This window comes from Rosa rugosa, chromosome 7, assembly GCF_958449725.1.
Source record: "Rosa rugosa chromosome 7, drRosRugo1.1, whole genome shotgun sequence".
In the NCBI taxonomy this organism is placed as follows: Eukaryota; Viridiplantae; Streptophyta; class Magnoliopsida; order Rosales; family Rosaceae; genus Rosa; species Rosa rugosa.
This window is the reverse complement of record NC_084826.1, coordinates 22921095-22937045: the sequence shown is the minus strand read 5'-3', so window position 1 is coordinate 22937045 and position 15951 is coordinate 22921095. Positions and strand designations below refer to the sequence as shown.

Below are 15951 nucleotides of genomic sequence, written 5' to 3'. Positions count from 1 at the left end.
TAGTTTTTGAAAATAATTATGTTTCAATTTTGCGTGGTCAGTTCTCTTTATAACAGTATACATCTAGATGTAAAACATGCACCAACCAAATTAAATTCAAATATATATGTATTATTTGGTAAGTGGCGATTTCAAATCTTAATTCAAAAGATAATAATAATTATTGACATACGAGTTTTGCCTTGCCATTCAACTAGACATGTCAATGAATAATCAGATTTTGATCCAAATCCGGTCCGGATCCATGATTATTGGACGAATTTGGATTGAGAATTTGATCCGTTGATCTGGTAATAGTCCAGATCCGTTAATATGTTTATTTAATGGATTAAAAACAGATTAGGTTGATCCAATTCGTTTATGATCCGGTTTGTCTTTATAATTATTTAATTTTTTTTTATGAAGACAATATTTTGCTTACCCTAGTGTATTGTTCGAAGGAGTATTTTTGTCATGTAATTCAACATTCGGCGATACTCTTTATTTTATTTCAATGTCTTATTGAAGTTTTATAAAATATCATAAAAAAAAAAAGAAGTTAATATTTTTATTTAAAATTTAAAAATATTCATTATAATAAACGGCTCGCACTAGTGGATTGTGTATCCGTTAATTCGCCGGATGTGGATTTGGACTGAGCTATTAACGCTCCGCCAGGTTATCAGATCGGGTCGGCTTGAATTTTGTTACTTAATGGATTCATACTTAGGTCGATCCGCTCCAAACCCTGTCCATTTACATGTCTACATTCAACTCAAATCTGATATCATTAAAACCCAACTTGTAACCGAACTTGAAATTGGAGAGTGAGAGCTTAGATGCGCTGGAGATTTGACCAACGTTTCATTCAAAAGTTGATAGGCCTGCATGATTACCAAGTGTTAATATTGCCAAAACAACATAATTGTAGATTTGTAGAATTCAATAGCCAGAGGCAGATATGGTTAGAAAAATCACCCTTTATTTATCACCCTCTATCTAAGCCACCTAATATAACTCATTCACACAAACGTGAATAGCACCTACTGCCACCTAGAGATGCTATAAGTCACATGAATTTTACTTCACTTTTCTGATACCGTTTTCTCTGCTTGTCCCTTTGTTCAAATACATTTTGGGTTTACTTTTATATATATCTACCGTCTTCTCCCCTCTTTTCTCAAGCTTTTAGAGTTGTGAAAGTTTTGTGCTTGAGAGAGAGAGAGAGAGAGAGAGAGAGAGAGACATGGTTGCTACTTGCTACCATTTCTTGACCTTGAGAAAATCAGCTTTGTAGTTCACAACAGAGAAGGCAATTGGTGCATTATCAGATCAAATCAGTATGTCTACATATTTTACTGAATTCTTCCTTGTTACCTGTAGTTGGCGAATTGTATATATTTTACTGAACTTGATTATTGATTACAGAGAGTGAATTCTCATTCAACAGAAAGAAATTTTATCAGAATTTCTTTTCATTTTTTGAGTAATTTTATTATGTATTGTTTTGCAAGAGCGTTTTATTATTTATTTATTTTTTGCAAGAGAGTTTACGTCAAATGGTTATATTTTGTTTTTGTTCAATCAATGTATCAGGCTTTATGTTATTTCTTGTTAAATTTCAGAAATAAGACGGGCTTTGCTAAGAACGTATCCAATTATTGCGGAGTGTCAAGGTACTTTCTCTCTCTCTCTCTCTCTCTCTGAGTTATTTTTTTGCGCGCTCTGATTCAATCATGGTCTCATATTCGAAAGACATAATTTGAAACAGGAATGCGGCAATATAAGAAATGGCAAGCTAGATTAGGGAAAGGCATATACATCGATAGCATTTACATGGGAACATTTGGCACATTAATTCTATCACTCTTGATGAATATTGAATTCCGTACTTATATCACGTTTATGATTCCATCTCTAATGAAGATCGAACTAGATTGAGAGACTGTGCTCACTAAGTTCATAGCGACAAATGTAGTTAAAACATGTTGTTTACTTACTAAAGTAAAAATGGATTGTGATGAACAAATAATTTCAAGTTATATGCTCTGTTTTAAATTGAATTTTATTAATTACTTACTTAGATATTGAAGAGGAAGCCGCCAAAGCTTATGATACTGCAATGATAAGGGTAAGAGGGAGGAGAGGGTTCCCCAATTTTGATATCAGTCTATATGATGTCCAAGTCATTCTGGATAGCACAACCTTTCCAATAAAAGGTGCTTCGAAGACCATAAAGCGGAGTTCAATTTATAATGTGCTTCAAAAGATAAGAAAGACTCGCAACTTCCCCAGCTCAACACCCAGTGCCCCTCCATCACTTCACCCAATAGATCAAACTCAAACAACGGCAATCGATTCAAGCCTTCAGTATCAATTTCATAGTCTGCGAGTAAAAGAGGATGCAACTAGACCTCATGGCCTAGCTGCTCTAAAATTATGGGGCGAGTCTGCGAGTTTGAATTTTCCGGTATGCTACTTACTGAATTTTTTTACAGTAAATATTTTTTTTTCCATTCTGTAGCTTATAGATAATGAGTAAATGAATAATTAAGTCATCCTATATATTTTTGTAGTTGAGCAACTACCTGAATGACCTGGAAGAAATGAAGTCATTTACGAAGAAGGAATACTTTCTACACATCAGAAAGTAAGTTAGTACTGGTATAATTATATAATTAACCAAAATGTAGTACGGAATATCATGGCTTTTGTTTCCTTCATTGGAAGGCAGCAAAGGGTACTAAACTTTGATTAATTTTCTTATCTCAACTAGAATTGATTATATTGACTAGATCTAACGATAAGAGGATCGGAAATGGAAATTATATAAATCAGTGTGTGGTATGCAGTCCCAAACAACTTCTCAATACAAGATAGTCAGATGAGATTGAGTAGTATCGATTTTGCATTGTTCAGTAGTTATTTTTCATGGCTTCTCTACTAACTGGTTGTATGTTGATTCTTGCCAAATTCCATAAGGAAGACGGGTTTAACCAAGACGGTATCCGATTACCGTGGAGTTTCAAGGTTCTCTCTCTCTCTCTCTAGCTCTCTGTCTCTCTCTCTCTCTGTCTCTCTCTCTCTCTCTCTCTCTCTCTCACATTTGAGACTCAATTTGAAACAGGAACGCGCACAATAAAAAATGGCAAGTTAGGTTAGGAAAAGGAAAAGACATTGATAGCATTTACGTGGGAACATTTGGTACATCCTATCACCCTTAATTGGAATTGTTTGCTTACATCACATTTATGATTACAGTGAATGAACAAACAATTTCGATTTGTCTTATTTTCAATAATTTTTCCTCCGTTTAATTATTCTAATATTGAATCAGATACGGAAGAGCAAGCCGCCGAAGCATATGACGTTGCAGCTATAAGGGTGAAAGGGCCGAAAGCAATCACCAATTTTGATAAAAGTAACTATGATATCAAACAGATTCTTGAAGGCCCAAAATTTCTAATTGAAAAAGGTGCATCGAAGACATTGAAGCGGAGTTCAGTTGACGATGTGCTTCAAAAGAGAAGAAAGACTCGCAGTGTCTCCAGCTCAACCCCTAGTGCCCCACCATCACTTCACCCAATAGATCAAACTAAACTAACGGCAATCGATTCAACCCTTCAGTATCAATTTCAGATCCCTTCCCTCCAAGTTCCTGTCCCTCACGGTTACCAAAACCCTACCTTTGAAGCAAACCGAAGTTTCAGTCCTCACTATGACTATGGTGGAAGTGAGCCAACAACCCAGTTTCAACCTATCATACCCGTATTGAATCAAGAGTTTCCATCTCACCAGTACTATAACGGTAATTCCCAGCACCACCTTGATCAAACCCCTAGCTCCCAGTTCCTTCAAGACACTCAGAACCCTAATCTTGTTGCTGGGTTGAACAACCTTGCAAGTGATAACTGTATGGAAGACTTTTCCAGCAGTCAGGTTCATGAGGCGAGTTTCGAGATGATGGGGACGAACGAGGGTGGTGTTCATGGTGATGGAAATCTTGTTGATCCTGTGTTTGGGCTGGGCAATTCTGACTTGGATTCTGCGAGTTGGCTGGAAACGTTCTTGAGGATGAGCCCACAACGTCCTGATTCTAAGGTGTGAAAAAGTAGAAGGCTTTTGTATTATGCATGCGGTTGTGAAATTTAGCATCCGGCGGTGTAGTCAAACCTTGATAATTAATGTATTGATGGATCTGTGGCTTAATAGAGTTACCCCTCATTCCATTTTATATAGGGTTTTTGTTCATTTACCCCATTTTTAGAGATTTTTTTCTCACTTGCCTCATTAAATTTTTTTAATTCCCTCTTACCCAAAACACTCTAAGGGAGTCTTCCATTTTTTTTTTGAAAAGGGGTTTGGAACCCAGTCAAGCTGGCCGGGAGGCTCATCCCCACGCCCATGTTATTATTTAAAATAGATTGACGCATCGGGGGGGACGTAATACCTGTACCCCGAGCATTTGTAGAAGCTTTAGAAAAGTCTTCATAGAGGACATCCTGTAAGTAATCAGGAGCCTCCCCTAAATATAGATCAGTAACCTGACCTAAGCTAGCAAAGTGGGCAAGTCTATCCGCCACACTATTTGCTTCTTTAAAGATATGTTGAATTACAATAGCATCAAAAGCATGTACATAATCTTTGCAATCATCGATAATTCGACTAACCTCTGAGTTGTCCTCTCCTTGGTAATTCATAGCATTTACTAAACCCGACGAGTCACTCTCAACTTCGATCTCTCGCCATCCTTGGTGTATAGCTAGGAGTAAAGCTCCCCTACAGGCCTCAACTTCACATTGAAATGCAGAACCTGCATTCGGTAGAAGCCTGGACCATGTGGCATGAACTTTACCACTGGAATCCCGCACAACAACACCTATGCCACCTCGGTCCCCATCTCGCTGGAATGACCCGTCAATATTCAACTTGAGCCTGCCTCTGGGAGGGAAGACCCACTTTGTTTTCTCCCTTCTCCTAGGCTGCCTTGCTTCCTTAATTGGATGCAGACGTTGGTATTCCAAAAGAAGTTGGTTTGACCATGCAGAAGCATGCATGGGATTAAATGTGCTCCCATTCCATACAATTTGATTCCTTTCTACCCATATGGTCCACAGAGACATGAAAAAGGTACACACCTGTTGCATGGGAAGTACGTCCACCATATCTAAGATCCATGCACGAAGTGAAGTTGATTGATGATTCCTTGCTCGCAGACCAAGTGCACCGAATAGCCAAAAGCATGCTACCACATTACATTCTTTGAATAAATGTAAATCAGTTTCTACCTCACATTGCACAGAACACATACCAACTCTGGAAGTTGGACTCTTTTCTTACTCAACGCTTCTTTGGTAGGTATAATTCCACACACTAACCGCCAAATAAAAGAACGTACCTTAGGTTGGACATGTACCTTCCAGAGCTTCTTCCAGAACGCCATCAAGACTGGTTGTCCCGCCGAGGTAGATGCTTGAAAAACAGGAGAGGACAGTCTTCTAGTGACATGATATCCGCTCTTGACACTATAAATCCCACGCTTGTCATAATGCCAAACAATCCGATCAGAATGGAGTCTTCCCTAATACCCCATTAAGTTTTTTTTTTTTGTTTTTAATTTTTTTTTAATACCATTTTACCCTCACCCCTTTATTACTTAGAGAAGACAAAGAGAAAATGGAAGAGAGAGAAACCATAGGAGACTTCGCCGGAGCTTGTCACCAGCCGCCGGATTCCGGCCAACTTTCACCGGATTCCGACCGCCGCCCACCGGATTTTTTTGAAAACCTCTATTGCCCGCAATAGATTTCTATTGCTCCCCAATAGACGTATAGACGTCTATTGCCCCAATAGGCTATTGCCCCCTAATAGACGTCTATTGCCCCCCCAATAGAGGGTAATAAATCTCTATTTCCCCCCAATAGACGTCTATTGCCCTCCAATAGAACTTTCGATTAAAAGAATGTGAACTAATCTTCCTAACATTAGACAAATAAAACTTTGATTAAAGAAAAAAAATGAAGAGAATATATCAATTCAAAACGTCTATTGCCCTCTAATAGACACTTACAATAGACGTCTATTGCCCTCCAATAGACATTCAAAACTTTTTTTTTTCTTTCCTTCTGTCCCATTACTTAAAAAAAAAAAAAAAAAAAAAAATTTCTGATTTGGGCACCCAGAAAAACGATCTGGGCACCTATCTCCCCTTCTCATTCCGGTTGCAGACCTAGGATCGGAGTTTTCTTGAAGCTGTCTTACCGGAGCTGCACAACTCCGAGCTGCACAAAGTCGCCGCCAGTGGCACGATCCATGGCGCCGCCTCACGACGATCGCCGGCTTCTGGGCTGCACCTCCGCCGGATCGGGTCCTCACCAGATCGGTTCTGCAAAACGATGGCAACTGGTGGTTCTGCGTCGTCGACGAGGTCGATCGGATCAGTAATGACGAGTGGTTGTTCTGCAAAATGATCGGAGCGGCGGGTGGTTCTGCAAAACGATCGGAATAGAGCCAGGAGCGTCTTCGAGAATCGCCTCCAGGTTATCCAGTCGTTTTCCGACCATTCTGGTACCCTTCAAGTATCGACGACGACGCGGAGAAGAGAGAGACATGCCGGAGGAGAGAGAGACATGGCTGGAGGAGAGAGAGACATGGCCAGAGGAGAGAGAGAGAGATGGCCGGAGGAGAGAAAGATCGGGATGAGAGAGAGAGATGAGTGGGTGGCAGTGGTTGTAGTTTCTTAATTAAGCTGAGGGCATATTTGTCATTTCTGTTTGATTTGGGTTAGTGGGAATTAAAATCTGTTGCTGGGGTAAGTGGGATAATTTTGTCCAATTTTGGTGCTTTGGGTCAAGGACCCTTTTATATATTTTTTCAAAACGGTGGTTCTAGTTGGAACTCCAAATTTGATATTTGGACGTCCATCTTTTTTCATATGTTATTAGATTTTGTCAACTCATATGAAATGACAAACAATGACAAAGAGTGAAAAAAAAAAACACAAACAAATATTCTTCTGTTAAAGGAAAAGCACATTGGAGCAACTCCAACCATGAAGTCAAAAGCCAAAATGGCTTCCCCAATCAAAATCCATCATCTCCAACAATAGCCAAGATAGAGTCATTTTGGCTTTTGAGCCAAAAGGAGAGTCAAAATGACTACACATTGTAGAACGAAAGCCATATGTGGTGAGGCATGAATTGAGGTGGGTCTCAGCAGCATGTGATGAATTTGTAAAATGACTTTGGCTTTAGACTAAAGATGGTTAGAGATGCAAAATATGAATGAATAGGGATGACACCAGGGGAGCCAAATTTTGCTAATGACTTTGGCTTTTGACTCCATTCTTGGAGATGCTCTTATGTGCCTTCATAAAAGAAACTGACGAAAGATGGAATCAAGGAATTGCAATCACATTACAATAAGCATTTACTATCATTATTGTAATTGATGTTAATCGATGTTTCGACCAAAAAATGGCTCTCTGCCTCTCATCCATTTTCCTTCCAAACCCTAGCCGCCATGGCCAAGGGCTGCATCTATGGCGCTCGACGCCGAAGCCAAGCCGTGTTCTCTCGGCCTCAAGCCGTCACTTGCCGGCAAACCAAGATCCTGTGTGGTCGACTAATCTTCAACCACGACCCCCCTTCATGAAGGAGATCCACCCCTCTTCCAATACGGCACAACTAATTGCAGCCGGAATGGGTGATGGATTGGTCGCCAAGGAGCTGCGGGGGCGTCCTCTTAATGCCCGAAATAAAAATCCACCAAAGACCAAGAATGACAGGGAATCTGCTGATTCTGCTCCTCCATTGAGTCTCACCTCACCATGTTCCTCTAGCCCTTCGGGTAAGGGTAAGGGGAAAGAGATTGAGTAATCTGTAAGTTGGTCTTTAGTTTGCTCTCTAAACTCTGCTATGTTTTTGCACTAAATATTTGATCCTTCTGGCGCACCACAATTGCGTGCATTGGCAAAGGGAGGCTCAAGTCAAAAGTATTTTTTGTAAGCCTAGTTTTAGGTTTAGTTTTGGCAAGCTCTTTGAATAATTGAGCAAGATTTGTAACAGTGAATGGTACCGGGTGTCCATATGGACCGTTTGTATGTGCCGTTCTGGCCGTTCTATCAATGGAATTCATTTGAACTCAAAAAAAAATGTTAATCGATGTTTCCATTGTAATTCTATCCCTATATAAATGGGCTATGAAATGAAATGAGTAGACCAATTCCAATTTCATTTTACTTTTACACGTTATCAGCACACTCAGAGCCAATAGCCAAGAAAAAAACACTAGTTTTCTAGTTTCTTTCCGTCGAGAAAAAAAAAACCAAAACCCTAGAAGAAAAAAAAAACTTTTTCTTATTTTCTGCCGCTACCAACAAAAAAAAAAAAGCTTTCCTTCTTCCCCAGAACGGCCCCGTCCGGCCTCCATCTCCTTTGCAGCAGACCGGCCTCCAACTGGCCTTCCCCGCGTTGCAACAGCCTCGAGCTCACGCCTCACTTCGCCAGCCCACACGGGCCAAAGCCAGCCCTCCCCGCCCCTGCATTAGCACAGACGCTCGCCTCTGCCCATCCGCGCCTAGCCCCTCCTCGCATCAGCTCGCACAGCTCGCTGCCCAGCCTTGCAGTCGCTGCCTCCAGTCCACCGGGCTCCAACGCGCTCCCCACAGCTAGCCAGACCGGCCTTGACCAGCTCGTCCATACCCTTTTTCCGGTCAACACCCACACCCGGCCCAACCTCGCTGCAGATAGCCGTTCCCGCCGCCGAACACCATCCCTCACTCACGGCCTGAGAAGGCCAGATTGAAATCGATCTTCCCAGCCACCCACCTGCAAACCAGAAGGAGGAAGGAGGAAGAAGAGAGAAAAGAACAAAAAAAAAAAAAAAAAAAAAAAAGGGGGCTGACAAGAGACCCGGCCCAACAACAAAAAAATTGGCAGGCCCTGCGGTCCAATAATAATTAAAAAAAGGAGAACAAAACAAAACAGGCCCTGCGGCCCAGAAAAAAAGAGAAAAAAAAAAGGCCAAGAAAAAGAAAAGAAAGAGGAAGCGGCCCAGTTTTTCACAAGCCCAAAAATAACGCTACGCACGCCTGTATCAACACGCGCGTGCGTTAGGATTGTTTTATTTTTTCGAAACCAAGTATGTTCTCTTTTATTTATTTAATTTCGTACTATGGTATATTTAATTATTTATAATTTGATTTTTTTTTTGAGCATGTTTGGTTAGATAATATAGAGCATGCCTTCTTATTTTATATATGTTTTATTATTCGTAGAAATTTAAGCATGCTTTATATTTTATTGTTTATGTTTTTATTATGAAAATTTTGAGCATGTTTTTTTTTTTTTTTTTTTTTGAAAGGGGTTTGGAACCCAGCCTAGCTGGGAGGCTCAGCCCCACGCCCGGTTCCATTTATTAAATTAATAGTAGAATTTTGCATCGGGGGGGGGGGGGGGGGGGGGACATAAAACCTGAACCCCGAGCTACAGTAGAACAGTTGCAATAATCCTCATAGAGAACATTCTGAATGATTGCAAGTGTCTCATCTAACCATACATCATCAATGAAACCACTACTAGCAAGGTGAGCAAGCCTATCCGCTACACCATTTGCTTCACGGTAAATATGTCGAATTCTAACAGATTGAAAAGCAGTAATATACTCCCTACAATCATCTAAAACTCGACTTACCTCAGAGAAATTCTTCTCTTGACTATTGAGAGCAGAAATCAGGATGGCAGAGTCGCTTTCAACATCTATGTCAGTCCAACCTTGGTGAATACCAAGAAGTAAGCCAGCCCTACACGCCTCCGCTTCCATATTAAGAACCGAGTGTGCATGTAGAAAAGTCCTGGCCGAAGCAGCAATACCCATACCAGCATCATTCCTGACAACTACCCCAATACATCCACTCCCTTCCTCAGCTCTAAATGCCCCATCAACATTGATTTTCAGACGACCACTTGGAGGATTTTGCCACTTAGTTAGAGGTCGTCGCTGCTTCCGAACTGCCTTCGGGTGGTACTTTTGAAAATCCTCAAGCATTTGAGTAGCCCACTGGATCATATGCATAGGCTGGAAGTGATCATCATTCCACACAAGCTTATTCCTCTCTTTCCAGATGGCCCATAAACCCATGAAGAAAAAATCCCGCTGATCCCCACTCAGGGAATCAATCATATCTAAGACCCAATCTCGGACACAGTTGGCCGGGTGTGCAGTAGCATTTAATTTCAGAGGGCCAAATAACCAGAAACAATGTAAAGCTAAACAAGACTTAAATAGATGCGTACCGGTTTCCACTGCAGCCATGCAGAACATGCACTTAGGGTCCACCATAGCTACTCTACGTTGCATGAGTGCCTCCTTTGTAGGAATAATATTCTTCAAGAGCCTCCACATAAAGCATTTCACTTTTGGAGGAGTACGGGCCCCCCAAACCTTAGTCCAATACTTGCTATTTATGCCACCAATATCCCCTGACGACGTTGACGCCATGTGCTGCTTAGACATAGCCAAATTATACACATGATAACCACTACGAACCTGATACAAACCCTTCTTGTCATAATGCCAAATCAAGCGGTCATCAGCCCCACGAAAACTAATGGGAATAGCTGCCATTTTCTCCACTTCCCCCTCCGTGAAAAGTTCATGCATAAAGTCTGTAGCCCAAGACATTGATTCTTGGTCAATTAAATCACTAACCAACAAATCCTCCATTCCTTCCATGATAGGGGAGAACGGCCGGAAAGAGTGGGGAATAGGTACCCAAGGGTCATGCCACACAGAGATGTTGCTACCCCTACCAACCTGAAACCTCAGTCCCAACCTAAGCACTTCACGGCCCGAAATGATACTACGCCAAAAGTATGACTCTCCCCCCTTTAATTCCGCCTCCATAAATGAACACCTTGGGAAGTACTTAGCCTTGTATAACTTAGCAATAGTCGAATCAGGGTTATGTAAAATCCTCCACCCTTGCTTCGCCAATAGAGCATGTTTTTATTTTGTCTACGATTATATAATTATGCCTACGCATGCCTTTATATTATGCTATTGTTTATATTTTATTTTACGCATGATATATTATTGCTATTATTATGTGTAACATATATTTTGTTGTATATTTATGAATTTTGAGCATACCATGTACTTTATTGTTATATTGCTATGTTTTATTAATTTATTATTACATGTGCTATGGTTATTTTTAGAATGCAACATATAAATTGAGTTTTGCCATGATAATGAAAATTCATGCGCACTATACATACACACTTACCATGATAAAGTATTTTCATATAGCATCGAAAGAAAAAAATGTGACCATTACGAATCTTAGTCTTGAAACCTAATTCATATTTTTGGAAAATAATTCACGTGGATGTCTTTATGATTCCGTAATTTATATCTTCACTCTTGTTTATGTAGATGGTTGATCCAACTCGATCTGAATTTGACATTTTGGACTCAGAAGGACTTGAGTACCATCGTTGGGTTTCCGATGTAGGAACTGCCTTTGTGGCAAAAGACTACACTACCTCCATTACCGACTCCAAAGACGATGTACCGTCTAATAAGGTGAAAGCAAATGCCTTATTATTTCTGAGGCAACATATTGATCCTAGCCTACACTGGGAGTACCTTCAGTTAAAGACACCCAAAGAACTGTGGGATGCCCTTAAGGGACGTTTTGGGAACATTCATGACACTTTGCTCCCAGAACGACCGTTCAGTGGAATGAAATCCGCTTACTTGACTACAAAAGGGTAAATGACTTCAACAAAGACATGTTGCGCCTCAAGGCACGTCTCAATTTATGTGGAAGGGAACTCACAGAAAATGATATGATCCAGAGGACTCTTTCCACTTTTCCTGCTTCAGCACTTATACTAGCGAACCAGTATAGGCTAGAGTATGACAATAAAAGAATCACTACCTTTAATAAGCTAATCAACCTACTGCAAGTGGCTGAGAGGCATAATAAGGTTCTTTTGAACAACAATGTCAGACCTGTTGGGACAAAGAAAATTTCTGAGGCTAATTATGGCAAAGAAAAAGGTGGAAAGAACCCCAAAGCAAAAGGGTTGGACGTGCTGATCCCTACCCACGTGGCAACAATACACCACGTGGAAAGGGACATGGGGGTCGTGGTATGGGCCGTGGAGGCCCTCCCAATGTATGGCGCAGAGATGGTGGTGCTGGCTCTAGTGGTCATGGAAACAAGGTGCAAAAGGCACCTAAGAAACCCTCAGTCAAATAGGAAAGAGTTGGCAATTAACCATGCTATAGGTGTGGAATCATTGGGCATTGGTATAAGAACTACCAAGCAAGCAACAGAGTAGCAGCCACTTACAAGAGGTATAGGGAGTCTAAAGAACAAGAGGCTCACTACAAGAGGTATAGGGAGTCTAAAGAACAAGAGGCTCACTATATGGAAGAAGGAGGCCATAACCCAGATGTCAACCTCACAATTGCAGACTTCAATGGCAACAAGGAACTTGCTCAGTCAATGGGCTAGGCCCGGCCCCGCTCAGTCCTAAAAAACCCATAAGGCCCTAAGCCCATGGCCGTGGGCCTTGATTTTTAAGAGAAACGCGGCCCTGCCTGGCCCAAAAAATAAAAATAAAAATGTTGTGGCCCTGCCTGAGCCCATTGATTTTGGGCAGGCCCTGCCCATTGACAACCCCTACCTCCATGTTTTCTTTCGGAGTAACGTGCCCACCCCAAAAGCTAATAGAAAAGCCGAGAATGATGCTGAATATATAAACCAAGCTTTCCTTTACATAGTTGATGCATTTTGTTGAGTATGGTTTGCAAAGCAATAAAATGGTATACTCGATCCCGTACTAATTAATTTTGTATTATTGTGTTTTACACGTATATTATACTACAACAAATTTCCCCAATAGCACCTCTTTTGTAGCCACTAAAAACTCATCAGTGTGAAAGAGAACAGTATCACACTGATTTAAAAAATCAGTGAGACTTTTTTTCCTCCCACTGTTATCAGTGCCTAATGGGTGAATAGAGGTTATGCTGTTACTGAAACAATGCCAAATGCATTATAATTATAATATAAGTGGGCTCCGGGGTTCCTATGTTTGGGCTGAGTTCTTGAGAACTCTTATGGTGTGGTGTCGAGATAGCAAACCTCTCCTCTTTGGTATATATTCACTTCCTTCGACTAAAAACCCTAGCCTGCTCTCTGCCTCTCTCTCTCTCTCTCTCTCTTTCTCTCTCCGGTCTCTCTCTCGTTATCATGCAATTTTGTGAGTGTTACTCCAGAATCGCTTGATTTTCTGGATAAGAGTTTCAAAATCCATGATATTTTTGGGCCTAAAGCAACCTCGAGGCTTTGGTGATTCGAGGTTGGGTTAGGTGGACCGGCGGATCTGTAGTTACGTTCTCGACGACGACGACGACGATGACGATTTGGATCTACAAGGTCTCAAAGGCGTTGAATGGGGCAGGGCAGTGGGGGGCCTGAGCCTAGAGCTTGGGGTGCTCGCGGTAATTCACCCTTCTTCATACTCTACAGATCCACAACCTCTCTCTCTCTCAAGTACTCTCTCTTTCTCTCTATCTCTCTGTATCTGTATAAGGCGTAAGATTTGTCTCTCTCTCCCTGTTTGGTTCTGATTGATATTAACTGTTTTGTAACTCGTGAAAACAGAGATGAATGTGATCGCTGCTTATTTGCTCGCTGTGTTGGGGGGCAAGACCAGAACAGAAGACATCAAGAGCATCCTTGGCGCCGGTACCTCTTTTTGCTCTCTTTGCTTCATTTACGCATTGTGTTGTTAAACATATGCCCAAAATTTGTGTCTTTCTGATCGATTAGTGTTGTTGATTTAGAAATTTATGTTTTGTATTCCTACGGTTTTCAATTTTGAGACTTAGCAATATCGTTTTCTATTCTGTAACTCTACCGTAGCGTTTTGTTTGGTATTACTTAAGACTCAATCCAATGAAAACGATTTATTACTGACTACAATGGATTGGGGCTTGAGGAATTGGGTTTGAATGCTATGCTTTTTGAGTTGCTGAAATCTGTTTTAGGATTAACATGACTTGTATTTAGAAGCACTTTTGTTCGTATACATTTTTCACTCATTTGCCATTGTTATTACAACATATTGAACCTTGTGGTTTTTCTTTTTCCCAAGTGTTTCTAGTATTTGCATTATCTATCTACAATGAATCTTAGAGCAATTAATATTGTAAATCGGGATTGTTATGTGTATTTTGATCAGTTGATTGAGTAGAACTGTGCATGTAGAGGATCGGGTTTTAATGTTCATAGTGCTAACACATTCATCTTTTTCACAGTTGGTTCTGAAGCAGATGATGACAGGCTTCAGTTTCTTCTCAAGGAAGTTCAGGGTAAGGACATAATAGAGCTTATTGCCTCTAGAAAGGAGAAGTTGGCTTCTGTATTGAGATTATAGATATATTGCTTAATTTTTCCAGATATAGGATGTCATCTCGTTTAACTTTAAGTCCTTTTATTAGAAACTGATATGTGATTTAATCTACATTTTTCTTTTTGGCAGGAAGCTGCTCTTGATTTGGTAGCTGTGATGTCAGTGGAGAATTATGTTTAATTTTTGACTTCTCTGTATATGTAGGGATATATGGTATGTCTGCTTCTTTTAACTTTCTCACTGATAACTTACTGTAGTCAGTCCACTTTTTTAACGGTGATTGAATTTCAATGTCGTGTCAGGTTGCATAAGGACAAATTTTAGGATTAAGGACTAATGTCGAATTCAATTTGGGGCAAATCTCAGACACATGAGCCAAGCCTTGGGCATAGACATATCATAATCGTTTCTTCAATCGCATATCATTTGCCTTCATACAGTCGTGATTCATGCTAAAGAGGTAAACTCCTCTTTTTCTGTGGAATTTTCTTTCGTTACTTGGGTTCTACAGTTCTACTACGTTTTTTCTTGTGTTACTTGGTTTGATACTTAGATACTTTGAATAATTGATAAGAAACTGCAATGGAGTTGGTATTGAGATTTGGATTGTTCAATATAAGGCTTTTCCTTTTTCTTCCTTAATTCTTCATATAGTAGTGATTTTTTTTTTTGGTGGGCGATTATTCCTCTATCAGAAACGAAAAGTGAATTTTTTGTGTGCCGCTATGTTGTTTTTTTTATTAGAAGATGAGTGAGGCTCCGAGCTTAGTTAGTTGGTTTGATACTTTGATTAATTGATTATAGTTTGATTTATTAGATTAGAAGATGTCTGACCTTAGTTTGATTATGCTTGTTATTTCATAATGTACATTGTACACTTGGAAAGCCTCAGGTTTTGTTCATTCTAAATAATTTCAAGGAAACATATGTAGTGCTAGCTGACTAAATCCAAGTAAACTAGAAAGTTCCTTTATCATGCAAGGTTCTAAAAATCGCTAGGCGCTAGTCGGGCGGTGGGCTGGGGAGGAGCGCCCAGGGGCCTAGGCGGTTTTGTATTTTTTAATTTTTATTTAATTTTTATAGCTTTTATTTCTGTAATTAATAATTGGATTAAAATTTGTTTAGTCCCTGTACTATAAGTCGGTCGTCGTTTTAGTCCCTGATATTTTCAATTAATCTAAAAAGTCCTTAATGTCACAATTTTACTCTAATCGGTACAGTCCGTCGAATTGGTCCGTTTGTAGGCTTATGTGGCAATAAAATGTTGGCCAACTCAGCGCCACGTAAGCCTTCCTAATAGCAAAATGTCAATCATGTCCATGGCCTCTATTACGGGTGTTAGACCCCAGACCCCAGACCCCTAATCCTCAAACAAACTCCAAAATTAAAATTCCCGTTCGTTGCTCCCAACCCCGTAATCCACAAACCCAGAAATCTAATTGCGTTCCAGTCGAAATTCAAAAACCCGAAGCTAGAAATTGAAATTTGGGTGCAATAGGGAAGAAGAATCGCAGCCTGATTTGAAATAGAGGCCGACATC

General features: G+C 40.4%; 2 protein-coding genes and 1 long non-coding RNA gene across 4 annotated transcripts; 2 read left to right on the top strand and 1 right to left on the bottom strand.

The window, feature by feature from the left end:
• The first annotated feature begins 1173 nt into the window (after positions 1 to 1173).
• Positions 1174 to 4183, top strand: LOC133719794 (AP2-like ethylene-responsive transcription factor PLT2). The gene is made up of 7 exons (XM_062145965.1): positions 1174 to 1319; positions 1605 to 1655; positions 2064 to 2449; positions 2556 to 2629; positions 2962 to 3009; positions 3107 to 3183; positions 3317 to 4183. Exons 3-7 carry the CDS (start codon positions 2102 to 2104, stop codon positions 4084 to 4086), a joined length of 1317 nt encoding a protein of 438 aa, XP_062001949.1. The 5' UTR covers positions 1174 to 1319; positions 1605 to 1655; positions 2064 to 2101; the 3' UTR covers positions 4087 to 4183.
• Positions 4184 to 8556: 4373 nt separating this feature from the next.
• Positions 8557 to 10713, bottom strand: LOC133723065 (uncharacterized). Its single transcript, XM_062149898.1, has 3 exons — positions 9673 to 10713; positions 9453 to 9504; positions 8557 to 8807 (listed from the first exon to the last, which is right to left on the bottom strand). The coding sequence occupies exons 1-3, from the start codon at positions 10711 to 10713 to the stop codon at positions 8557 to 8559; spliced, it is 1344 nt and encodes a 447-aa protein (XP_062005882.1).
• Positions 10714 to 13463: 2750 nt separating this feature from the next.
• On the top strand, positions 13464 to 14869 carry LOC133723852 (uncharacterized). Of its 2 annotated transcripts, XR_009853310.1 has the most exons (4): positions 13464 to 13549; positions 14332 to 14370; positions 14541 to 14611; positions 14714 to 14869. It is a non-coding gene; the product is annotated as an uncharacterized LOC133723852 (long non-coding RNA). The 2 variants fall into 2 exon arrangements; XR_009853309.1 differs by lacking the exon at positions 13464 to 13549 and having other exon boundaries at positions 14204 to 14370.
• The last annotated feature ends 1082 nt before the right edge of the window (positions 14870 to 15951 follow it).

Bases quoted from the DNA above. Each gene is read 5' to 3' on its own strand.
- LOC133723065 (XM_062149898.1), bottom strand. From the start codon at position 10,713: ATGGAAGGAATGGAGGATTTGTTGGTTAGTGATTTAATTGACCAAGAA. The intron at 9,505-9,672 runs GTAAGTCGAGTT...GCAATCATTCAG, and splicing joins AAGAGAAGAATTTCTCTGAG to AATGTTCTCTATGAGGATTA. The intron at 8,808-9,452 runs GTTTTATGTCCC...TCTGGTTTGCAG, and splicing joins TACTGTAGCTCGGGGTTCAG to GTGGGTGGCTGGGAAGATCG.
- LOC133719794 (XM_062145965.1), top strand. From the start codon at position 2,102: ATGATAAGGGTAAGAGGGAGGAGAGGGTTCCCCAATTTTGATATCAGT. The intron at 2,450-2,555 runs GTATGCTACTTA...ATATTTTTGTAG, and splicing joins CTGCGAGTTTGAATTTTCCG to TTGAGCAACTACCTGAATGA. The intron at 3,010-3,106 runs GTTCTCTCTCTC...AATTTGAAACAG, and splicing joins GATTACCGTGGAGTTTCAAG to GAACGCGCACAATAAAAAAT.